General features: G+C 41.0%; 1 protein-coding gene across 1 annotated transcript; it reads right to left on the reverse strand.

Moving 5' to 3' along the window:
• On the reverse strand, window positions 1-26,076 carry LOC125899032 (transmembrane protein 164). The gene is made up of 6 exons (XM_049593182.1): window positions 25,219-26,076; window positions 12,874-12,923; window positions 7,694-7,760; window positions 5,568-5,646; window positions 4,588-4,688; window positions 1-1,494 (listed from the first exon to the last, which is right to left on the reverse strand). The coding sequence occupies exons 1-6, from the start codon at window positions 25,654-25,656 to the stop codon at window positions 1,288-1,290; spliced, it is 942 nt and encodes a 313-aa protein (XP_049449139.1). The 5' UTR covers window positions 25,657-26,076; the 3' UTR covers window positions 1-1,287.
• Between the last annotated feature and the right edge of the window lie 266 nt (window positions 26,077-26,342).

Genomic DNA, 26,342 nt, shown 5'->3' on the forward strand with positions numbered 1-26,342 from the left:
TTTGAATTGAAATCACTTTTATTGTCAATACAGCACATACACTCGAACTGATAGAAATACAAAAGTCTTATCCCTTCTTTACAGTGAAGTACAGTATATGCTACAGTAAATACACACGCCCCTAACACTTGAAATGACGTATACCATGACTCGAATATTCCAATTGCCAGTGATGGTTAATACTTCCTTCCGAAATGGGTCATCAATAAACGACCCAAAGTGACTTCATGCAGATCATCTGATGATTTTTTTTTTTTATTTGTTTTTAACTAAACTGAGCCTGTGACTCATCGTCACGCAGTCGTGGTGGAGTGGAGAATAACTTGAGCAATAAATTCTCTTCAAGTGTCATGATGCATGATTCCAGCCCAGATACATATTTTGCCAAGATCTTCTCCATCTTGGCAAAAAATCACATTCATTCCAACCACAGGCTGACGTTTATTCCCCGCTGAATATGGTCCAATATCACAACAAAATAACAAGACAGAAACGTAACCTTCTCAGTTGGCAGAGGTAATAACAACACCCCAGTGTAGATCCACAAATCCTCATTCATCACTTTGAATCTCAGCATTTCATACGTCCTCGTGTCCCCTGATTATCACAACTGGAATGATCTGAACGGGCTGGAGACGGAAACGCAAAAGAGGCCACTAACAACTCTTTCATACCCTGTACATGTGTGTGGTGAGGTGGGAACAGAGAGACGCCATAAATAACTTTTCAGTCATGACAACACTGAAAGTTGATCATACATGACAAACAAAAAAATCCTCCGACAACAAACGAGCAAGAACTTTTACAACAGCTCACATTCACGATCTGTTTCAAAACGCACTTGAGACAAATAAAATGGCAGCTTTACCCACGGACATACGATCTAGCAGAACTACCACGCACAGAACTCAGAGTGTAACAAGATCAGTAGTGACTCCTGTTTGCTGTCCTCAAAACTTTACATTTACAAAAAGGCAGCTGGAGAAATCCTCCACAAACTCACATACATGTCTCTGGAAACTGTTTCAGAAAAAAAAAAATCTGTCGACTAACTACCAGCCTTAAAATGCCTATTATGTTTGTGCATGCAAGTATGCAAGCCAACTACAACACTAAAATAATGACACATTGATTCACTGGCCCTGAAATGCTCACAGATGGTAAGTCTTAAAAGATGCATTAAAACGATTTAAAAAAAAAAAGACAAGAAAAGAAGAAGATGATCTCCATAATGAGAGCAGGCATTTTAGAATGAAAGGCTAGGTCTGTGCGCATCCTCGCGGACATTCAGTCGACTTTCTTGCTGCGCAGTCGGAGCGTATCCAGCAGGTATCTGCACACAGAGCCCGTGTGCTGGGAGAGGAGAGTGAGAACTTTCCCGTGAACGAGGGTGAGCAGGGTCTGGTGGCCCGTCGCCCACACCCGGTACCAAGGCCCGTAGAAGGGGTCGGACACGGCCGGGCACAGCATGTTGTTCAGGTTGACCTCGGTCGCCTGGAGGGGAGCAGAGACAGACAGGCTGAATAAGCACAAGTCCTGATGGGATGCTATTAGCAATCAGAAAAATGCCCAGTTGGATAATGAGATTTTGGCAAATGGCGTGGTTGACTGCACGGTTTTAATTTTAGAATCATTCATTTCTGCTCAAACTATCACTAAATTGACTGAGGGATGAGTTCATGGCCTGTGAATCCTCCACAACTCCTTCTTCAACTGCTGAATGATTCATTTCATCATTGATGTTTGCATTTGTGAGCATCTTCTTTAGATTTTCTGTGTTCTTGTTTTTAATAGTTTAACCCTTTGAAACCTAAAAAAAACTGTCTTGATTTCTTTCAAAAACATGGAAAGCAATAATGTGAAATCAAAGAAGAAATGACCCCCCCCAAAAAATTGGAAGAAATTTGTAAAAAGAGAAAATTAAAGACAAGAAAATTAGTAAAAAAAAAAAAAAAAGAAAGAAAGAAAGTTAAAAACAAAGAAATAACACAGAAAAAGAGCTTAAACATAATTTTATTTTTTTTCTAATAATAATTATAAATATACCTTTTCCCGAGCTTTTTTTTCCTCCCTATTTTTCAAAATAATTTTCTGAATATATTATTTTTTTTTTGTTTGTTTTTTTGCAATTTGTTGGACATTTCTTACCAAGTTGCTCATTGCCTTTTTTTGCCATGTTTTTGAGAGAAATAGCCCCAATGTGCTCAGGGTTCAAAGGTTTAAATACTTGCAGGAGGTGTCTGAAATACAGAGATGGGACTTTATATCTGAAAAAGATACGTATGGTAGTCAATGGCAACTGAAATAATTTTTTTCCTGTTTGAATTAGGCCATAAATTACACAAATGTTTGTCAGTTTAAAAGATAATTTTGCAAGTCAAGAAAGTCACAGTTTGTCATAAAGCTGAGTATAGATACTAAGTATAGAGTGAATCTCAATGTTTGTTAGCAATAATTTGCTGGTAGCAAATCCATGCATCCATCAGTTTAAGTGTCCACTATATTAAGAATATTTTCAACGCTTTACCTTGTCACCGAGACACTAAAGTTGTTATCTCAAAGCCACCAAACTCCATTGATAAAAACAGTAATTTTACTTTGCACAACACAGGAGTTGGTCTACCGCTGCCTCCATCAGTTAGCATGTGAAATAAAGTGAAGAAAATATTCCAAATATAGCGTACACTTGAACTAACATTGATTTTATTAGGAGGCTAAAAGACATGTTGCTGATTTCACATATCTCCTCATCAATAGCCAGTTATCTAGCGGAAATGATTGCTGTTGTTAGCACGATGTCATGGCAATTGAGTGTAAGACTGTGAAAATACGTAGTTAGAAAGACTACAAAAGTCGCGTAAGTGACATCAGAACTTGCCCCTCACGCTGCAGCTACAATGATTTGTTGCTTCTAAGCTGATAAAAGCTCGGAAGTCATTGGATAAAATCACACATCAGGTGACATAATGATGCCTTCGTTTGTGGAACACAGATAAATTATGCAGCTACAGTAGCTAGCTGGTGTAATGATGTCCATCATGTGAGACCAGAGATGTGGTTCGTGAGCAGTTTCACATAAAACTAAATAGTACTGAGACGAACCCTCAGCAAACTTTCTTGACAACACTTTGTGAAATTAATGGCACATTTCAAATGTGATCAAAAGTGATGTGTCTCCCACCTTTGACTACTGAACATATATTTTTTAAAATAAGGTCCCATGTGAGAGAGTGGAAGGAGAGGAACTTCACCTCTATATCTGCAGGAGGTAGTAAAACCTTCCAACATTATGCAAACCAATGCAGTAGCACTGCAGTACATACTGATTTTGTGAAGCTTTCCTGATTTAGACAATTTGCTCTTTGCTGTCATGATAGTTTACATTTGTCCGCCGACCACCATCTATAATTTTGCAATCAGTCAGACCTTTTTTCCTCCTCTATTAACCTCAGAGACTCGCGCTTAAACTAAAGCTGATTTATACTCCTAATTGGTATTCTACTCAATATGACTCACTCGTGCTGCTGCCTCCAATTTCAATGTACAGCAGGCGGACAAAATAATTGCACGTGTCACAGAGCAGGATATTAATTTTGATGTAACCAGCTGCACAAATGAGACAAAATCATGAGAATATGGAAGCAAAACAAAAGGAAAAATGACTTAGCAGTGGTCACATGTAGACCCTCGGCAACAGTCACTGGTACGGCACGTTACAGGGTTCACATTTAATACCCAGAAGTTAAATGAACATCTATGGTACGATCATTAGGACATTACAGAAATAAAATCAGGAATGGAAGCATTTTAGTAAAAGACAAACATATAAACATGATGTAAAATTGTGCTGTACATGCATGTGTCTCCTTCCTTAAAACAGACAGTCTTACTGTCCCTTTAAAACCTGAGTATTAAAGTCCACTGTGCTTTATCACAGGTAATAAATTCCTCACTCCTCATTGTGTTTTATATGAAAAGTTGGGATGCTGCTTCTTAACAAAATAAAAGGAAGTCCATGACATCTATCTGTATCATTACCTCTGATAATTATCTCTGCTCTCATATAAATACTACCCACAATGTCATGTGAGGTCACAGGATATTTTAACAAGACTCGTGTGTCTGTTCATGCCTCAACTGTATACCGCTGTGTTTATTTTCGTACAACGGTCTCAGTGAGGCTGCCTGTTTAAAGAAAGGATTAAAAAAATATGCAAGACTGCGACGTGAATGTATTTTGTGAATGTACATGTATTTAAATGTCTGTAAACTTGTATATATGCATAACCAATATGTACTTATTGTCTTCACTGTGTTGCTTGTTCTTAAAGTTTCTTTTTGAGTGTTGTGGGGAGGGTGTGTAATAAGCACAAGTTGTAATAATAAGGCCATATCATTTACTGAAGCATGATTCCACTGCATTGTATTTCACTGTATTCCTGTTGAACAGATTTCTGTGTTGGAAAAAATGACTTATCATTCTTCCTGTAAATGAAACCAGTGTCACAAGTGATGGTGTAATCACTACATCCGCATGCTTTTCATGGTGAAGTATCACGTAATGCCCAGCAGAGGGCTCCATCTTACCAGGCCAAGGACCTGCAAGAAGAGGAAGTGGTAGAGGAACAGGATGCCGGTGGAGAGCAGCGCCCACCACATGTCCCCCAGAGGCTCGGGCTTGTACGCTCCTGCGAAAATGACACACATAAAAGAGTTGTTTGTGGTTTAAGAGAGCGTGCAAGTGTGCCAACCCTGGCCACCTTCAATTCCTTGTGTTAATGCATTTGTTACATGTTGGTGGAGCAGATGCAACTGCAACTACAGCACAGCCAGTAACAGGATGTGGTGTCAAACTGGTTTTTCCTGTTTCCTCACTGCTGGCATTCGCTAGCCAACAGACAACATTTAATGTTCAGCGATTATGTCAGTTCGACGAGGACAATGTGTACTTCCTTTTGTGAGGCTTCAGTGTTACATTACTGATGAACAATGAGGCCCTGCATGCAGAGGTTTGACTACTGTGCTATAACCTACATAAATCTGACACTGAACAGACTTCAGTGTGCTTCAAACCTTGGATGTAATCAGTTATTGGAGTCAGTTATTGGAGTCTTACCTGTCCTTAAATGTTCCATCTTTTAAAACTCTCTTTACACCTCTCATCGTTCAAGGAAAATCAGTTAGGCAACTGGGGGGTTTTCCACTAATTTCCTGCTTCAAATTTACATTTTCTGCTGGAAATACTGCAGGTCCATTTCCAAACCTGCGGGATTCGTCTCCCAGTTTATCCATACACGCCTTCATGTTGCCACAATTAAGAGCACGACGTGTTTGTTTAGAATAAACAGACGACTGTGCACCTGACGTAAGCAGCGACGGCCACCACAGTTGAACAGACAAAGACAAAGCAAGTACCTACAGCGACTTGAACAGCATCAAAGGGAATCCATCCAAGGATAAGAGATGTCATTATAGCCTTGCACGGCTGGCGTGTGAAAGGCCTTTTTATCGTGGGTTTCAATGTGATTGTAAAGAACACGGTGTAACTACTGAAGATCAACACTTACCTCCTTTCCTGAAAAGGTAAAGAGGCACCAGGTACAGCATGGAGTGCTGGATGTAGTAGATCTCCTTCTCAAACGGTAGCTGAGGAGGAGAAAAAACATTTTAATACAGAAATTTCATTAACTCAGATGTCTGTACCCTGAGATAGAGAGGAAGTATCAGAATGATGTTTGTCGACAATGGTAAAATTGTGGACATAAAATCAGTCAGACTTCCTGCACTGTCTGCACAGCGCTCTGATGTTCTGACCTCAGACTAGCTTTAATAACCACAGCTGGCTGCAGTCTGAACTGTGCTCTGTTTGTACGAGCTGCTAGAGCTGCCTGAAAGCACGACGACAACAGAAGACAAATTAAAGAGGCGAAGCAAGGGAAGGTTCTTTTGACTCATTTTTTTTATCCATTACTCCACAGCTAGTGAGATAGAGCCATTTGGGGCCATGACAACATAGAGCTGAAGCTGACCTCAGATCAGCCCCTCAGCAGTGTCTTTGAAGTTTGAGAAGAAGATGATCGCAACATACAAAATACAGAGAACGAAATGAGATGGGAATTTTAAGTAAATTATGATAGAGTAATTGTGAAAAAATTAAAAATTGAACCTAAGAAAAGGGTCTGAAATGAACACCCAAGCGAAAACGCAGGTAGGGGTTTGGATCCCTGGAGGGAGCTTGGAGTAGAGCCGCTGCCCCTTCCTGTCGAAAGGGGTCAGTTGAGGTGGTTTTGGCATCTGATTCGGATGCCATCTAGGAACGACCCATTAGAAGGGTTCCTGGCACATCCAACTGGTAGGAGGCCCCGGGGCAGACCCAGAACACGCTGGAGGGATTACATATCTCGTCCAGCCTGAGAATAACTCCAGGGTCTCCCAGGAGGAGCTGGAAAGTGCCGCTGGGGAGAGAGACGTCTGGAAGACTTTGCTCAGCCCCCGCAGCCCGGGTTCGGATATTCGAATAAGTGGTTGAAAATGGATGGATGGATGGATTGATCGATGGGTTTGGGTTTGCCACCTTTCTGTGCTGCACAGACTCTAGAGATTAGCTATGATACTTAGATTGAATGTAATGTAGCTTGCACAGCACATTTATTTTGTGCATTTTCTCAAAAGTACTTTAAAACATCAAGGTTATCTTGGTGACTTTCTTGCTTGATTAGTGGCTTTTCAGACCCTCTTAGGGACTTCATTTCCAAAAAGCAACCAGCAGCAAATTCAGCAACTTACTCAGACCATCAGGGAAGAAAGCAAGAAATAGTGCAGTCTCTATTTCTTAGTTGTAGAGAGTATCCTTGGTTATATTGTTGCTCTTGCTTTCTGGATTAGAAGCACGAGAAAGCTCTCACTGCATTTAAATGTTCTGTTGAGGATTTTTCTATTGACTCTCTTATTAAGTGAAGCTGTAAAATTATGTCACTATTATGTGAATGAACACGACATCATCTAGCTGGGCAATATGAAGATATTGTATCGTTATCGAGATATAAGATTGTCTTCGATTTTTGATATTGTATCAAGATTTGGCATAAATGGTGTTTTTTCTTCTTGTTTTGAAGGCTGCCTTACAGTAAAGCAGGTAGTGGTTTGGTGGGAACTGTTCTGTCATTGGAGCATTTTGATCATGTCAGAAGTGGATAGAGTTCAAACAGTCAAAACTTGATTTCATTTAAGCAAATAGAATTTAAAGTTAATGCATTATCTACTGAATCTGATCCTCTTCTGCAGCTGATGGTCAGAGCCTTTTATGCAGGCGGTCTCACCGGATCTAAAATGATTTCCTCAAATTTCCTTCAATAAAACAGCAGATTTCCATCATCAATCAAAGTCGTGCTTTCCGGTCCGACATTTCGTCTTCTGCATAGTGGAATTTATTCTTCAGATTCAGGCTCCAGTAGAGGAACTACTCTTGTTTAAACATTCATATAAATGTCATATTTTTGAGAGGAAGATAAAATGTGACAAAGTAGTCCTCCTACACCTATCAAAGCTCAGGGATAAAACCTGCTCTCCTGTTGTAGATACAGATATGGAGTACGAACACGACACCTATCGGTATTAACCTCAGAGGCAGAACAAGACCTTGCGAGATGAGAGCAGAATGAGAACAAGGCTTTGACAAGTACTGGTTACTTACCAGTCTAGTGTTGACTACGGGGAACATTAAAGCCAGTAATGCACCGTTTAGCATGTGGACCTGCAGCCTGAGAACACATAGGGAAACAAAAGTAAGCCAGTGACAATCAAAAGCTCTGATGAACCTCACGTCCTCTATCACACCTGCCCGAGACTCCCAGGAACATATTAACAATAATTTCCACACTGCATGCACCATTACATTATTGACATATTAGAAGCACAGAGGGACAGGTGGAGGGCAGGGTAGATTATGTTCTGTGTTGCTGAAAGCCAATCAGAGTCCTCCCTGATGCTGTTAGCAGCAGCTGTCTCTCATTCTCTGGCAGGGTCAGTTCCTTGCGGGAGTGTTGATTGTGAGAAGTGAGGTCACTGATGGTTCAGGTGATTAGGACCTCTCTGTCTATGAAGTGCATATTGTAGAGACTTGACTTGATTTCTATGATGCATTAAAGGAGCAGTGTGTAGGATTCCGTGGCATCTAGTGGTGAGGATTACACATTGCAACAAGCTGAAAGTGTGAACTCCCAGTTAGGATTTCTTCAGTGTTCATTGTTCAGGAGGTTTTCACCATGAGCCGAATTACCCAGAGAAGTCTCCTCCAAAACAAACAGACCAGGTGATTTGAAACACTACAAACACTGAATAAAGCAGTTTCACCTAAAAAAAAATAGGTGTTTTTCCGATGCTGCTCATTGTGGAGGGATGCTAACTATGGCGGCCGACGTGAAAACACAAATGGTTCTATCTAGAGCCAGTGATGGATGTCTGTTTAGGGTTATTGTAGAAACTAGGGCTGCCCTCTAATGGTCGACCAAATGTTAGGCGATCGGAGAGGTCATTAGTCTGCAAGATTTCATTGGTCATTTAGTGGCAGAAAAAAAAGTGAAGCTCTATTAGGAGCTGTGCCTTGTCAAAATAAATCAAAACCTATATGACTGGACCATGTGGGAATTTAATTTGAAAGGACAGACACAGGAAGAGGCCACACTCAGCAGTCAGACAGGAGTCAGGTTACAAAGCAGTCTCAGCCGACAGATATCTTTCCCTTCTTCTGTAAATATTCAGTCTGATAAACACGGAAAAGTTGATCACGTTAGTGCAGGGCTACGCAGAGCTTTACATCTGTCCCACAGATGATAGGCCTACACTCTTATAAACAGCTCCTGGAAGAAGATCAGCTCTGCACTCAGGATTTCAGGTAAATAGGCTGTACTATTCTTGTTAGGATTGCTTAGCAACCTCAGACGCAACCTGTCATCGCGATTTTGAAAGATGGCACAAAAAAGACACAAGACTAGCACCCAACGCCCGACCTCAGGTTTTCCAGGTGGTCAAAGATGCAGCATTTGTACAACATTTAATTTCCAGGGCTGGTACCTGCAGTTATTCCACAGGCTAGTTAATAACATGTCGGGCAGGAAATCCAAAGTGTGGGATCGTTCTGAGAAGGTGAAGGACGAACCCAAGGTGATATGTAAACTCATCTTCATTGATCGACTACAAACATGACGTATCATCTGAAACATGGAAGTAGCTACATGCCCATTAGCCCACAGCGTCATTAACAGGCGGCTTGCTCAGTGTGTGACGTGCACTTGTAGATAAAATATAGGCCTATATTAATGAAGGTTCATTAGTACGGTTTTGTATTTCTCTGTAATGTAGCACAGTGTTAACAATGTTACTGATACTATTCTTTCTCACACCTTCAACTCAAACCATTGTGTTGCCCCGCCCACAATACATAATTTAATAATTAAATAATATCGTAAACATGTGGGCGACTAGTCGACTAATGGCCCTAAATGACGACTATTGGTGGACTAGGAAAATTCTCAGTCGGGGGCAGCCCTAGTTTTTCTGATACTGCTTGTTAGAGGAAGTTGAGTGGCCGACGTGAAAACACAAAGGGCTCTATCTAGAGCTAGTTTTTGGTTTGTCCATTCAGTGTTACTGTAAAAATATGCCGGTGCAACATGGCAAACCCATGGAAGAGGACCCACTCCCTATATAGATATAAACAGCTCATTCTAAGGTAACAAAAACACAATAATTCTTATTTTCAGGTGATCATACACTAAAGAAAACATACTTATTATATTATATTCCATTTCTACCAGTATAACCCCCTAAATCCTACACACTGGACCTTTCAGTTCCTCAAGTTCCTCTCGTGATTCTGACAAATCAGCAACTCTATTCATTTATAATTAGTATACACATTATATTCTAGTCTTTAGTTAGCGCACATTTTTCATCCGCTTCCGTCTCGCTCACCAGTCAGCACGTACACATCCTGTCTGTCCCTGCAGACAGGAGGGAGTGTGATGCTTGTTCAGTTAACTTTCTGCACATTTCTCTTAACCAACAATTATTGTAGGAGCCGCGTTATAGAAAAGCCCAGGAGCTTATGTGTCAAAGTGTGTGCCTATGTCTATCTCATGTGACTGCTCTTTTTGTCAAATGAGCCAAAGTAACTGTTGTGACAGCCAAGGTCACTGGGAAAACAGCAGTGCTGTAGGAATGTCAGTTCAAGTGAGCCCAGCTGTCACTCTGGGGGCCTCCAGACCTTTTTGAAAAAACAGTCTGCCTCATTCAAATTCAAATTCACCACATTTTATTGATCATTAGCAACCTTTACTCAGCGTTTCTCCACTTTTATATTTGTAAATTGACAAATTCAGAAAAACTTTGGTATGTGTAAGTGATAATATTAATTTTAAGTTTTGAGAGTTAAAGCCAGCTCCTAGCCAGACATACTTCTAAACTTGACTGTATGTATCTTAGACTGCATGTTGTCTCCAACGTTACTCAGCTGTGACAAGGTAACGGTTTAGGTTTGCTTCTCACGCAATGCTTCGTCTGCCTGGTGAATAAAAGGAGCTGAAACCAAGCACAAGGGAGGTGACTTGTGTCTTAAGTAAAGGTGGTCTCCTGTTCTTGAATACAGATTCTGGAACTTTTGTGTTTGTTCCACACAAGCTGTTGATTTCCATGATACGGTCACGCTGGATGTAAGAGCTGGAGCTGCATTTATGCATGAAGAGGAGGCAGAGGGTGCAGTCAGGGATACACGGTCAGTCACATTTACAGACAATTTCACTGAGCTCTGATCACAAAAAATAACGTGAAAAGTTCAGAAAGTGTATACCGATCCAAACATAGTGATTTTATGCCTTTGCTTGGCTGCTGCTCAGCTGCAGAACATTTAGAGATTCCAAGTCTTGCCTACTTGTTCCATATGACGTGCACAGTTTCAGCAAAAATCTACAGTTAAAATGGTGATTGTAATTCACTCAATTCAAATAAACACAAGAAGTTTGTGCTCTAGAGAAAGGATCAGCACTCAGTGAATAACCACCTAAGCCCTATGATAGGCTATTATGGCAAGGCTCAACTATACAGACCAGTGAGCAGTGATAACTAACATGTCTTTGGGGTCATCAGGTGGGAACCTCCTTTCACCAGCGTTTCGTCCAATTGGTCCTACGACACCTCCAGGAGGCTAGAGAGTGATCTCTGGTGTCCTAGAGACACTACCCTAATGCCAGGTCTCACTGCTCCCCGCACCAACCCAATAACCTCCTTTACCTTACTTACACATGGCTTTCTCAGCCCAAACAGCACTGCCACCTTCAACCAAACCCAGGTTCTGACCATGCGAGCTCCAGGTAGAGACAGTGCCGATACTACCTTTCCTAGCACATTCAATTTTATCTAATTTTATCTATTTCACACGCTACATAGCATAACTCCAATATAATCATACTGACAACATACGTCTTTCACAACAGTTTCAATGTCTACATCTGTCACAAACATGAAAAAAATCCAAAGTGTGGGATCATTTTGAGAAGGTGAAGGACGAACCCAAAGTGATATGTAAACTCATCTTCATTGGTCGACTACAAACATGACGTATCATCTGAAACATGTCAGTAGCTACATGCCCATTAGCCCACAGCGTCATTAACAGGCGGCTCGCTCAGTGTGTGACGTGCACTTGTAGATAAAATATAGGCCTATATTAATGAAGGTTCATTAGTAGGCTTTTGTATTTCTCTGTAATGTAGCACAGTGTTAACAATGTTACTGATACTATTCTTTCTCATACCTTCAACTCAAACCATTGTGTTGCCCCGCCCTAAATATATAATTTACCAATTGAATTAATGTCGTAAACATGCAGGTGACTAGTTGACTAATGGCCCTAAATGACGACTACTGGTGGTCTTACTCGGGGCAGCCCTAACACAAGGATTTTTAGTGTGAAATACTTGCAGGACCATGCTGTTGACAATGCAATGGCTTGCACAGTGCTATAAATTAGTGGAGTGTGGTGCCGACATTAGGTATTGATGGTGTTTATGCTTCAAATACTGTGCAGTCTACTTTTCTTATCCAGCTGCAGATAAAATGCCATGTTTATATAGACAACAACTGTGAACATCCTGAACCAGGACAGAAATCAATACAAGCATTTCACATGGGAAATACCAACAAAATGTCCCCTATGCTGATACAGTATTACGTAAATCTGTTGACAATGAGAGAGAACATCTTGGCCTGATGGCTAAATATTATTTTCCTGAAGTGACTTCCTTGCCAAAGCAGAGAAACTTGTTGGAAAGTGTTTCATGAAGCTTCTTAAACCCATAATTTTATTTTTAGTTGTGGTCATTTCAGGTGAGACACAGCCACAGTACCTTGACAAAAACCGCCAGCATTCACTGCAGCTGCTCACTATGTGACTCCCACGGGCTAAGGCAACAGAAAGTGACCCTGCTTGTATTTATTTCTGAATAAATCCAACTGTGTGTTCACTTCCCACTGGCAAAAACACACATCTCCTGAATAATTAACAGCCCGGACCAGAGCAGCTGTTGAGGAGAGAAGGCTGTAAATTCGTTACAATAACAAGTGATGTGACAATTGCTTTTATATGGAAATAAAATCCAGGTTTAATTCGGGTCCGTCCGCCTCATCACTTTATATTACATTCATTACATTTGTATTCATGACCTCCTATGGTAGGCTGACAATGGAGGATGGGTGACTAAGCGATGCAGAAACTGTGGTTACACTCAGCACTGCAAATGTACATTGCCGAAATACATGGTTAAATTACTCTGAACACAACATTAAAGACAGGCATGAGCCACAGGTAAATACACTCACCTAAATACAACCATTGCTGTTTTTCCAGGCGGGCAGGCCAGCAGGAAGATCTGTTGAGGAAAGCACAGCGAAAGATGAGGAATCACATTATCACATTAAACCCAGCCATTATGAAACAGCTTGAATGCTTCGAGAGCTTCTAGCGTTCGGTGCTGTAAGTGAAGGAAAATGAACAAATTGCTTTAACAAGTTTTTTATTAATATAATAAGAGCAGGAGCCTTGAACAGAGCCCCCCACAGGCAACTGCAAAGTGCTTCTTGCTTCACATAAGAAAACAAAACGCAGCGTTCAAATGGGACCTGGGAGGATGGTCAAACAATTACAGTAGATTTGAAAGCATCAAAATGGCTGCCAGATGTTGGCATGAATGTATTTTATTGCCTGATTTCAACGGGGCTGTCGATGCTTGTGGGGCAGGGAGAAGGGAAATAATCAATTTCTGTTTGAGAACAGCTCGGCCGTGGACCTATATAAACCCTGGACTGATTTGCTTTGGTCAGGCTTTATGATAATAACCCTGTTACAAATTCAAACCTTGAGCTTCCAGGTTCCAAGTCCACATTATATCAGCAGCAGAATGACAAATAATTTACCAGAAACACCCAATATATTCACAGCTCCAAGTGAAGGCTGCTCATTTTTTATTTAACATAAGAATAAGCCAGTTTAGTTTCAAATTCCTTCCTTTGAATTCATATCCTAATGCCAGCGTTATAACCGAATACAGGTTACAACGTGGATTGCCATCCAACTTCTACATGTCATCCATGCTCAGTGACTGTGCTCTTGGGGCCTGGAGGATCCTGCAAACATGGATTGCTTTGAAACACCGCCTGACACAAGAAAGAGTTGGTCCACCTGGAAATCAAAGGCTGGAAAACAGAACTACAAGAAAGCAATTTACTTGAGATCGGTTGTACAACTACCCGCTGGCCAGGGCATATGTCTCGGTGATTGATCTGCAGCACACCCATCAACTCATATTAACCTGGCACAGTAAACACAACTGAAGTTTGTCTAGTCGCCAGCTGTAACAAATAAAGGCTTTAGCACACAGGGCAGGATTAATTAAAGGAATATAATCCTGAACTTTAAAATGCATGTAGAAACTTTTCCTGGATACATCTTGAATCGTTTCCAGACATGTTTTTCATTAACAAGTGGCACAATTATTATTATTACTATTATTTATATACCATTATATTTCTGTCGAATTGGTTTGAGCATCAAAATGCTGTTTTCCCAGACCCATTTTTTTGCCATGTGACCCAATCTTGTCTACGGCAGGATGCCACCTGCAGTTAAATGGTAAAAGACGAATCCTTTGTCTCATGTCAGAAACATCAAACCAATTACACACAGCTATCTTACATGGAACCCCAAAATGTTTAATATTAAATAAACAGGACAGACATTATGAAATAATTACCTGTTTAAAATATATAAATGAACCAACTATTTATAAAAGAATTAAACTACTGCAAACTTGTTTTCCCAAAGCATTATTTTGTTTTACTCATGGTGTCAAAACCTGGCCTTTCAGGCTGAGACAAAGTGGAAATTATATAAATATCAGAACATCAAGAGGCATGTGATGTATATGTACATCAGTGACGTAGTAATGTGGGGGTTCAGAATGGTGTTTGTTGTAATTAACAAACAAAAGGGAACAGGAGGAACAAACACAACTGCATGACCAGAGCGGTGCCTGCAGGGAGAGAAATGGAGTAAGAACTTTAGAAGCTGGGAACACCAGGAGTTACCAAGAGGCACTGATGACCGACCTGTCAATCAAATAGTGAGGGGAATTGGAAGAACACTGCTGAACAGGCATCAGCAGGGGGCACCGGTCGAGCTTTACTGGATATCTTTTTTATTTCAGCATAAACATACCCTTATTATAAAGTCTGTTTTTTGTTTCATAATGGCTTTTTTATCTGGTGACAATTTTCTTTCACGTCAAGTTTAATTTCCCACTGTTACTTTGTATTCCCTTTGTATTCCCATGTCACTTTTCATGACACCGCTCCCATCTTGCAACCAATCACACGCCCCCAGTACCAAATTTAGCCAGTTTGCACCATAGACTGTAAAAATAATGGACATAGCAACTTTGACATCACCCATTGGTTTGTGGACTCCTGTTTTGAAGCCTGAAGTCTGGCATTTCAGCCTAGCCTGGTTCCAGACCATAGACCCCGCCCACTCAACTGAGTAGGCTTGCATCTCTGGTCTGGCATACTTTAATGAATTTGCGATTTATCTTGTCCAAATGATGGACGGACCAATGAATGCCGGGGGTCTAACGATTAGCCAATCAGCGCCACGCTGGTGGGTAACTGGTGAGGATAGCAACAATGGCGACCGCTACAGATCCTACAGACCACATTAACGATGCTATCGAGGTATTTCGCCACTACTCGCGTTAATGGAGGACCAAATTAAGGAAGCTGCTAAACTGGATTTAACAGCAATGCAGCTGGGCGTGCACGACGATGGAGACATTTTAAACGGGTAATGCTCGCTTGTTTTCGGCACCCCCGAGGCATGGATACTAATGACGTCAGATTCTGGGTGAGTCGTTGATCTGTACTGATTGGTTAGGGAAAAATCAAATTCTCTCCCCCTTGTAAATCGCCTCCAATGGAAGCCATGTCAGACTGAAGGTTCTGGGAGCTTCAGTCTGACACTCAGGCTAATTTCAGCCGTCACCATCTTGGATTTTTGGAGCCGGAAGGGACCATGTTTGGGCGAGAGGCTGCCACTGTGGAGGAGCGAGGGGTGGATCTGACTGAGGAATCAATAAGGACTTACAGTATGTGTTGGTATTACATGGGTGTCTTATTCCTTTAGGAAGGGCAGGCATTTCCTGCTGTGTTTTTACTATGTGTTGAGGCTGCTACTTTTTTTTTTTTTTTTTTTTTACAAATTTTACCTTTAATTTAATCAGCTACAAAAACGGTTTAACAGGCACAGGAAGTTCAAAATTGGACTTTGTAGCTGAATATGTGCAATGGTGGTCTTGCCATCAGCTCTCTTAGAAATCAACATCAACAAATGTTAACTGCTCCAGTGTTGTTTCTTTACTTGAATTTGATCATTTTTATTTTCTGGTGCAGTGTTTCGTCCAACAAGTCAAAGAGGCAATATCACTCTCACCTGGTCGTCACTTCTGATGTGTGGTCAACAGTCATTAAGCATTAACCCATTTAACCAGAAACTTTCAGTATAGTACCTTAAGAACCAAAGTAACCCCTGGACCCTAGATCGGTTTAGCATTTCCACCGCAGACAGTGCTCTTAAATGTAGACAGGGTTGTTACTTCTCAATGCTCCGTCCAGCTTTCACTGTATTTCGTCTTCACTGGTGATGCAGAAGGAAATCTGTACAACGTTTATCATCCACAGCATGGGGTTGCGCGTCGTCCACTCATTCATTGAGCACATTTCAAGTCAACGTTCTACCTTAAAAGTTGCCAGCAGTCGGCTCAATTAATTTCTTTTTTCCTTAGTCTACAGCTCTCGCTAGAGGCAGTAAAACATCCTTTCATTTTAGAGTTATTGTTTACAAATGAATGTATGCACAGTGGTTACATGGGCTTCAAAACCAGCCACAACCCAGCGGATCAGCGTGCTAGGTACCCCAACAGAGGGGTGACGAAAAATGGGGACGGTAAGGAACAGTTCTACAGGGTCTGCTGGGGCCAAAATCCAAGATCAGTCTTGGAACATGGAATGTCCGAACCATGTAAGAGACCACCAAGACAGCACAGATCCTTAGTGAGATGAAAAGATCCCACCTGGACATCTTGGGGATAAGTCAAAGTCACTGGACTGGCTACGGACGCCAAGTGCTGCATAATGGATCGGTCATCCTCCATTCAGGTCATTCAGGTCAGGGAACAGTTCTATAGGTCACATCCACAACTTTTCACAGTGGAAACAGATGTATGTGTACTGAACTGAACCGAACTGGACTGCTTGGTGGAAACTAGGCTTAGCTGTTGACAGGAAGTGACTTCCTGACTTTTGACTTCAACAATATTGGATGATTACAGATGAAACATGAATACTTGTCTAATTATTTTAAAAAATAACTTGCTCCAAACCCAAGTACTAACCTCTATAGTTTATGTAAAGTCATCAAAACTAACTGGATCGTTACTTGTTGACTTAAGACATCATCGAACAAAAAAAAAAAAAAAAAATTGACTGAAACAAGTACACAACTCAACCTGAGTCACCACTTCAAGGGCCAACCAAATTCTTCATCACTGTACACAAGCGTCCGCAGCTCCAATAAACAATTCCGCCCAGATTATATCCACACGCATGATCACATTTATGAGAGTCAAACCAGCCTTGACGCTGTTGTTGCAGCATTAAAGACACAATTACCTCTAACGGTCGTTTCTCCCCATTACTTTTACAGCTGAAATATGAATTTACCTGGAGGTACAGGAGGCTGAGGCATAATGCCAGATGGCGACGGTCTCCAAACCAAAAAAATCTCACAGAACTTTACAATTCCAGCTGCCAGAATTAAATTAATTATCAAAAGACAGTCAATAAAACCCTCAAACTGAAATATCTTTATATACACGTGTATCATGCACATACATCTCCATTTTAATTGAACAAAAGAGCAATTTCAAAGTAAAAGCACGGCTGTGACTTAATAATGGCGTTTCAAGCTGTGGAGGAAAAGCACTGAAACAATAAAGATGAATGGCCTCCTTATAGACTGACAGACCTCATTACTGATAAGTCATACTTCCTGTCGTCATGAAGTAATCCAGTGTAGTGCTTTCAGTGTGATCTGAATGACTGAGTCAACAATCTGTTCTGCGAGGTGTTATTGCTGCCGCTGATAAATGTGGCTATATTTAAAAGATAATGCTGAGACTGTAGTCTGTTATAGAGACACTGAATGTTTGTTGCACACAGCTTGTTAACAGCATGGTTCTTCCAATTTATAGGCAAGCTCTCAACCTATAGAGCAAAGACAAAGCACAGAGTCTTTATGTCCGTTGCTGCAGTGTGCTAACAAGCAGTATTTTAAACTCCTATTAAACACACTGCTGCAGGAATACCAGAGGGTTCTTTTGAAGAGGGATATGAGTTATTGTTTACTGCAGCCTGTAGCCGTATTTATCATTAGCCTACCTAGTATCTATCATTGTTTTATATGGTCAGTCACACTGGGCCCCTCGCAAGATCTACAAGGGAAGAAAGTTCACTTGATAAGGGAGCTCTGTGTCTGGCGAGAGCTCACCACACCATCATGCGGGAAGTGGTGAGTCATGTGATCGGCCCACAAGTCATTCAAGGAAAAGCAATTTTTGGCACTTGCTCATTGGCTTCACTTTTCAGCTCAGAGGTTGCCGCTTGATTTCGACAAAATATGTTGTGCCCCCAATAAAATCTGCAAAATTCACCTATTGGGCCGCTTCAGAAATCAAATCAAGTCCAAAACATCCTGGCATTGTATATTATAACCTATCAATCTTAACTATGGAGCTCCGGTCACATCTGTTGGACTCAAATGAAAATACATGTCAGTAAACTGATCAGTCAGTAATCAGCCAGACATCTGTTAGTGTGGCAGTGTGACTGCTCTTGTTCCATGTGGGGGGAAAACATAACAGACATCAGCGCTGTCAGATGTGAGGCATCAACTCGTCAGTCATCAGACGCTGAACTCTTCACCCCCGGTGGGGTGCTCTCTCTCGCACCTTGTGCTGAGTGACGCTTCCTCGCCTGGTGTTTTTGACATTTGTGTGATCTCAAGTGGCAACTGACACAGCCACTCTGTGAGCATGACACAGCATAATTTTCCAACACTGATTCGTTTATTACAACTAGATTGAGCAAGGAGTTTGTGAAACTTCTTCCCATTCAATATTTAAACTTAACAATCTATACAATGGGCATCGGTATTCTGATTCTAGCAAACAGGCTGCTGTGAAATGAAAACACTACAGGGCAAGAAAGGAACCACAGCACAGCAACACAGTCAAGTGGTTTTATTCTCAACACACAAGTTAAGTGGATGCCTGTGTGCTGATTACTCAAGGACTGTGGTAACCTCGACTACGGCAACACACAACTCTGCACATCTCGCCAAGCAAAATGGGAACTTTACAAATGTCTTTCAGCCTGTAAAATGTACTCATAATTCTTATTTCAAGGTGCACTGTTTTTATGCATAGTCACAGGTAGGGCTGGGTCATATGGCTTAAAAATAATATTGCGATGCTTTCAGGCTATATCGTGATACATTATGTAAATCCTGATAATTTAAATGTCCACTTAACTACTGTAGACTACTGAAATACAAACTTAATAAATGAACTTCAGTTACAATTAAGTTTAATAAAGTAGCTGGTGTCATAATGAATTGAAACAAAGTACAAAGCAGAACCAATGGTGCTTTTATTTTGAAGCACCAGGGTCACCTCAGGCTGGAAGTCGTGATGTTTTTGTTGTGATCTTAAAGCTTCAGTTCAAGCAGTAAGCAGAAATGTAAACTGTTGCTGCTGGGCTTTTAAACATGAGGATTCATTCACTGAGAGCTGGAAAAAAACACACTAACAGCTCTGCAGTTCATATATCAAACATCTGCAAGTCACACTGGTGCTCCATGGTCAAAAAATGTGACTATGTAGTATTGTGGGTACAAAAACATACTGTGTCTGCTCACACTATCATAAAACTCATTACAGGGTTCAACGCTAAAGTTTTTTTTCACTTGCCCGGTTGGGCAAGTTGGTCAGAGATCTACTTGCCCGAAATCAGTTTTTAATTTGTTGTTTGTAAATTGTTTAATTTAAGCGGCTATCAAATAACAAAGACTGCAGTTATCTTTATGTTATGTAATCTTTATTCACACTGTATTTATCAATTAAAACAACATGTCATGTATTGTAGCTTAATTCTTACACAAATATGACAGTGTCAGGGCTTAAAGTGAAAAGTTTGTCAATCGTTCTCCGTCTATAATTTTGCGCCCTACTTGAGCCATGCCCACCTCTATTTATTTTTCACTCCTCTCTCCAGTTCTGCTGTATTAACACCGGGTTTAATATATTTTGCTTCCATCTCTCTGCCCTGCTCTACTGTACTTCAATGCTACTTAGCTCTCTCTCTACTCTACCAGTAGACTACCACATCCACCTGTTGCACAAAAGCAGCGGAGACAACAGCTGGGAGCAGAACCGCTTGTCCAGTGTGTTCAGTGCAGCGGCCCAGGCCAACGCCCACTCACAAAGAGGACAGCTGCGGTGGTGTTTTTTTTTCTCTCCACAATCGAATATCAATTTTCACATTCGAAGGTCCATTTTTTTTTCAAATTCGAATTTAGAATATTCGTTGACAGCCCTATATATCACCCACCACTAGTCGCTGGGTTAACAAGCTAACTTATTTATTTATTTATTTATGAATGACGTTGACTTTTGAATTCTAAATCAACATTTCAATCCACTTTTTTTGCATGTTTATTCATTCTGTTTAAATCTGGTATTTCTGCAGTTGCAGACAAACATTAGGCCACACTAATATTATTATTATTATACAATTTGTAGAATTAGACTGTAGTCGGGGCGCCTCACCAAGGGCAACCCACTCACTCTGACATCTCTCCACTTTGTGCACGTATAGGTCCTGTTTGTGCATGTGTGTATCTTTCGGACCTGTGTGTAATTGACAAGCAAGAGTGAAAACATTGAATTTCTCCTTAGGGGGATTAATAAAGGAAATAAACTTAAACTTAAAACTTAAACTTAAACTTAGTTGTGGCTGCATAGGATTGTTTCCGACTTACGCGATTCAAACATTTCCAGTAACTCCAGAATGTTTAAAAGCTGAAAAGTCACAATTTATTTAAAAAAAAAAAAAAAAAAAAAAGTAATCATTTCCTGGTTTCACAATTTGTTTTTATCCAGCAAAATATTCCACTTAAATCCATATTTGTTGGCTTTTAGCCTTTAAAAAACAAAATTTTCCATACAGAAAAAAAAAAAAAAACCGAACTCGTTTAATCCAAAGAATTATTTTTTTCAAATTGAGGACATTGTTTGAGGGGTTTTTTTTGTTTTAGGTGAATGATATCGGTACAGCCCTACTTAAAAGAGACAGGAAAACAGGCCACTTCAGGATCCTTATGAGGTGTCTTCATCTTAGATCTCCAACAGGTCTGAAAGGGATTAAAAATACACCACACCCATATTCTGTAAATCCACTCGGATGATGATCTGATGGGTGGAGTCATTTTTTTTTAAACGAGTAAGCACACTTTTACAGTCAGACACCCTGTGAACAATCTCCACAACTAAGCTGTCAAATATTCAACACATTTTAATTCCTTCCAGCCCTCTTACTGAGAAATCATCTGCAGGACGAGTGCATTGGCAGTGAGTCACGAAACCCACAAAAATTACCTTCAATAAAGCAAGAATGCACGACATACTTCATGTTCCACCTATTTTCTGATCGTCAATCTCCAGGCAGCCTCTGGCCCTATTCCCTGCAACAAATAAACTCCTGGAGGCGTTCCCTGCGGAGCCATCCTGTTGATGGAAACAACTCTTTCTCGCCGTTTCAAAAGTAAAAAAAATGTTACAAGAAAATGGCAACTTCCTCCTGCTTTCAATGCACCTCTTCCTATTTTTTAAACTGTATTGTTTATTCAAATCTCCTCTTCTAATCACACGCAACTGTCAACAAGCATGAAGAATACCTACAGTGGATCATAATAACCTTGCTCCCCATACACGAGGGACATTTCACCCCCATCAGTCAATTCTTCATCACGGCGAGTTATTCATCAATGTCCACACGCTATCGCACTGCTGCTACGTCAGCTAAAATACTCAGGATACATCGTTATTACTTGCTCTCCATAATTCATGTGTGTGACAAATACATTAACAGTTGACAGTGACCTGTTGCCATGACCCGTGGTGTGCAATCACGTACCATGAAGGTCGGCCAGCCGGGAGGCAAGGGAAGCATGCAGGTACTGTACAGTATGTTCTCGTGGCGGTAGAGAGAACAGAGAGACTATGACTCAAACTTTACAAAAACACAACATCACCCACTTTAATGTCCATTTCACATTGACTAAACCCACCTGTGCAGTTAAATTCAGCTGCTCCACAATAGCTTCACAGCTGTTCCTAATACCCCCCTTTTTCAGTCATAAAACAATCCTTCGGGTCAAATCAGATCACACCCAGCTCCTGTTGCATACCTCAAGCCCTGAACTTGATACAACAGGTCTTATTTCAAGGCAGCACTTGCTGTCTCGACTATATCCCCTGCTCACTGTGATTATTCTTCATTTACACCAAACGTAAAAGGCGTACAAAGCATACAGGCCTCAGATAGATAGATAATCACAATCAGTATGTCTGCTACTAACTTTTTTTGCATCAGAGTTTCAAGTTCCGTGGGGCTCAGATGAAAAGCGTGCTGATATTTATCTGAGGAAGCAAAAAGAACGAAGCCTACTGACTGTAAAATACCAACCACAGTGTTTCACCACACTGCAGATAGATGGGTGAGGTCAGGCCAACACGTAGCTGATGAAAACAGATAGTGCCAAAGTCAAAGTCAACAAATCTTCAACCTGAATTATCTCTGTCACTCGGTCTACTCCCAACTGTACAGTTCATATAAAACAAGAATATAGTGGTACTTTATAATGTGGTCATTCACTTTTATTATTTTTGCTCTTTGGGTTTTCCTCTTTGTTTCTGTTGTGTACACAGAACATATCTGGGCCCCTGGGCTCAGACATGCAAAGGACCCCACCACCTTTCGGCACAGGAGCAAGACACAGACTTTGTGGTGGTTTTGCCTCCTTTTTTTGTTGGTGTTTTGTGTCTTTCTTTACCTATTATGCACCATTTTGTGGTTAACAGTACTGTAAAGCTTACACACACAGCACATGCTGTAATAATTTGACAGTAATAAACTGTTGCTGTAGATTACAGTAGGTACACTGGGTCTCTTTGAGGTAATTCTGTGACGATATTGGTCGTCAGTGTCTTTCTGAGGTTGTTTTGCCCGTTTCTGTATTCATTTTATGTCTCTTTGCAGTTCCTTTGCAACTCTTTGTGGTCTTTTGTGCCTCTGTGGTAATTTAAAGTCTCTTCCTGGTTGTAACTTTGAGCGACAGTTTGCAAATGAAGGCCAGGAAGGCCAGGAAGGCCCCTCACGCTTTGGGCTGTGCTCGGTACACCTGTTCAGTAATCCATCCATGCCATGGTTGTATACATTACTGAAGGACGGCATGCGTCAAGATATCAGACATTTGCATTTAATGCTTTTTGAGACCTTGGGAAAATAACTTAACCAAATAACCAAATTTAAGAGTCTTTTTTTTATTCAAGCATTTCCGATCTTTGCCGAGCGACAGTTTTCTGTGAAAGGAATCAAAGGCCTGTCCCAAATAGAGGCCTGTCCCAGAAATGGGTCCACTGATTTAAGTGATTTAAGCAATTAATAGCCCAGGCTATTAATTTAAGTTTTACGGTACATGTGGTCTCATGCAGAGGTAGGTTCTATGTCGGAACCAACAGGTAAGTGGAAGTATTAGCCAAAGTAAAAGGACAGTACTCAGTTCAGTGCTGGGTTTAAAGATTTGTTACATCAGAAATGTGAATTTCCTCACAGAAGAACCTGACTCGTTTTGGCAAAAATTAAATTACATAAATTGTTAGTGGCAATAAAAACTTCACCAAGTCAAATTTAAGACTTTAATCAATCAGGTCCTTCAAATGTCTTAAAATATCTTCAGTTTCATTTTATAAATATTAGCCCTTAAAAGTCATTTAATAGTCTTAAATTTGAATTTGTTGGCTCAACATTTTATCTGATTTCGTTTATTCATATTTAAATTTCTTTTAGTGAAAAATGAGTAAAGCCCTTCTGCATGAAAGTCCACATTTCTGATGTTACAAATCCAAACCCAACTCACTTTAATTCCGAGATAAAACTTATGTTTGCGTGGATTTATACAACACCAGTAAGACGCCAATAACGTTGCCATGAACAATTCAAAGTACGTGTTATTTTACTGTTCAGTGGCCACACAAAATACTTTGCCTTCTATCCCAGGCCTCACAAACAAATTCTGCCAGGAACAAGGTTCCCCTGTTCACAGTCATCCAACCAAAAGATACCAACATAGAGATCATTTTACTGTAAAATACATCCCTCATGTCTCTGTATACAGGACAGCAAAACACAAAATGGGCCTCATTCTTTACCTCTCCCATGTTACACAACAAAGTCTGCCTTCCTCTGGAGTGGCATTAAAACTCCCAGACTCTAAGATGAATGTTAATGTTCCTGAGCGCTTAACTGTGCACGTAGGGATCTTTGTCATTTGTTTAAATTGCACTTCACATAAAGTTCTACACTGTAGCTCGTCTTTATGAGATGGTAAGTTCGTAATTTTGGTTTATTCCATATGTCAACGGAACATTTTTCTATAAATGTGAGCAACGTTTTACTCCTAGTCTCCTGAATATCACAAAGTAGTGTGAGCCGAAGCATTTGAAATTTATGTCTCATGTCTGGAGGTTCCCATCCCTTTTATATACACTCAAAGGCCACTTTACTGGGTTCAACTATCAGCCAATCATGTGGCAGCAACTCAGTGCATTTAGGCATGTAGACACGGTCAAGACGACCTGCTGAAGTTCAAATCGAGCGTAAAAATGAGGAAGAAAGGTGATTTAAGTGACTTTGAACGTGGCATGGTTGTTGGTGCCAGACGGGCTGGTCTTTTCACACTCAACCATCTCTAGGGTTTACAGAGGATGGGAGATTCATATCATGGATGTGCGGCAACTGTGTGATGCTATCATGTCAATACGGACCAAAATCTCTGAGCAATGTTTCCAGCACCTTGTTGAATCTATGCCATCAAGAATTAAGGCAGTTCTGAAGGCAAAAGGGATCCCACCTGGTACTATATAGGTGTACCTTATAAAGTGGCCAGTGAGTGTATGTATATAGAACTGTATATATGGTATTTACCTTTATACTTACCTGCAAAGCTTGAATAGGAAAATAATGTCTAAAAAATCAGTCTTAACTTTGATTATAAGTGCAGACTTCCCGTTTAAAGACTTTTAAGGTTTATATTCTTAAAACTAACACACTGGGAAGATGCATGCTTTATAAAATGAGGTATCTTTTAACTCCATGTGTGATGATATAGATGTTTGACATAACAGAGACATAAAAATGAAGGAGCTTCCAGGTGAGCAGCTTTTTCTGGGTGTGCACACACAGATACACGTAGTCCTAACAAACACAGCTCGTCCTTACCTGAACCATGGTCATGACATGGCAGGGGTTCAGCAGATAGATCACAGTCTTGGTGGCGAATTTGAACCCCACCTCCACTCCAAAAGTCATGCAAAGCGCCACCAGCAACAGGTTCTTGCCCAGACTATCCTCTTTTACCCGTGTGCAGTCCTTTGCAACCACTCTGAGCTCCTTGGAGAGGTTGATCTTCTTCAGCGCCAAGCCGATCTCCAGCAGGGAGATGAGGACGATGACCAGACTCTCGCTGACACGCTGCTGGGGCGCGATGAACGCGGCGCACTCGGGGCCCCCGTTGCCCTCAAACTTGGGGTCCACCCCGCCGTAGATCCAGTCCAACAGGCTGTATATGTTATATCTGGACATATTCCTCTTCTCGTGTTGGAAAAGATACGAACAAGATGGAATAAAAGACGTCACACCGACTTCTTGGCGAAACATGAACTGCGAGATTTCCCTTTCGTCGTTGGTCTCGTGGTTGAGAGGTAGACATGTATCCACCGCCTTGGTGTGTCGTAAGCCGGGTGAATCTCCGAACTACCTCATCCACACACAGATGAGGAACTTCAGCTAGCAGCGGGAGGCAGCTGGACTCAACACTACCCGCAGCCGCTGCTGCTGCCGGGAACTGGGCAGTGCCAACGGCTGTCTGTCTTCTTCCTTTACGTCCCCTCACACCGTTAGAAACTCAGCGAGCTAATATGGACAGTCACGCCGGGATGTGAGACAGGAAACCATGCTGGCTAGGTGCTCTTAGTCCTGTCAAGCTAGTCCATAGAGCCAGTAGTGAAGACACCGGATAGCTAGCTAGGTTAGCTAACAGTACCAGTGCTACCTTGCTCACTAGACCGCTGTGTTCTTTTCACCCCGGGGTTTAGACTCTCAGGCTGAGCTCAAATCTGATTGGTTTACGGCGTCGGTGCTGCATTCAGGGGCCCTGGTTAAATGGGAAATTATCGAAATATCACTATTTACGAGGCCAGTTTTCCTCTTTGCTGATTTTTTTTGCTCTCTACTATTTTATTAAATTAAAAGTGATGATGTTAGCTGAATAATTACATTTGGTTTGTGATTTTTGTTGCACGTTCCTTGGACAATAATTTGCACATTTCTGCATATAAATACCA

This window comes from Epinephelus fuscoguttatus, linkage group LG12, assembly GCF_011397635.1.
Source record: "Epinephelus fuscoguttatus linkage group LG12, E.fuscoguttatus.final_Chr_v1".
Classification (NCBI taxonomy): domain Eukaryota; kingdom Metazoa; phylum Chordata; class Actinopteri; order Perciformes; family Serranidae; genus Epinephelus; species Epinephelus fuscoguttatus.

Bases quoted from the DNA above. Each gene is read 5' to 3' on its own strand.
- LOC125899032 (XM_049593182.1), bottom strand. From the start codon at position 25,656: ATGTTTCGCCAAGAAGTCGGTGTGACGTCTTTTATTCCATCTTGTTCG. The intron at 12,924-25,218 runs GTAAGGACGAGC...TTTCCTCAACAG, and splicing joins ATGTCATGACCATGGTTCAG to ATCTTCCTGCTGGCCTGCCC. The intron at 5,647-7,693 runs GTAAGTAACCAG...TCTCCTCCTCAG, and splicing joins CCGTAGTCAACACTAGACTG to CTACCGTTTGAGAAGGAGAT.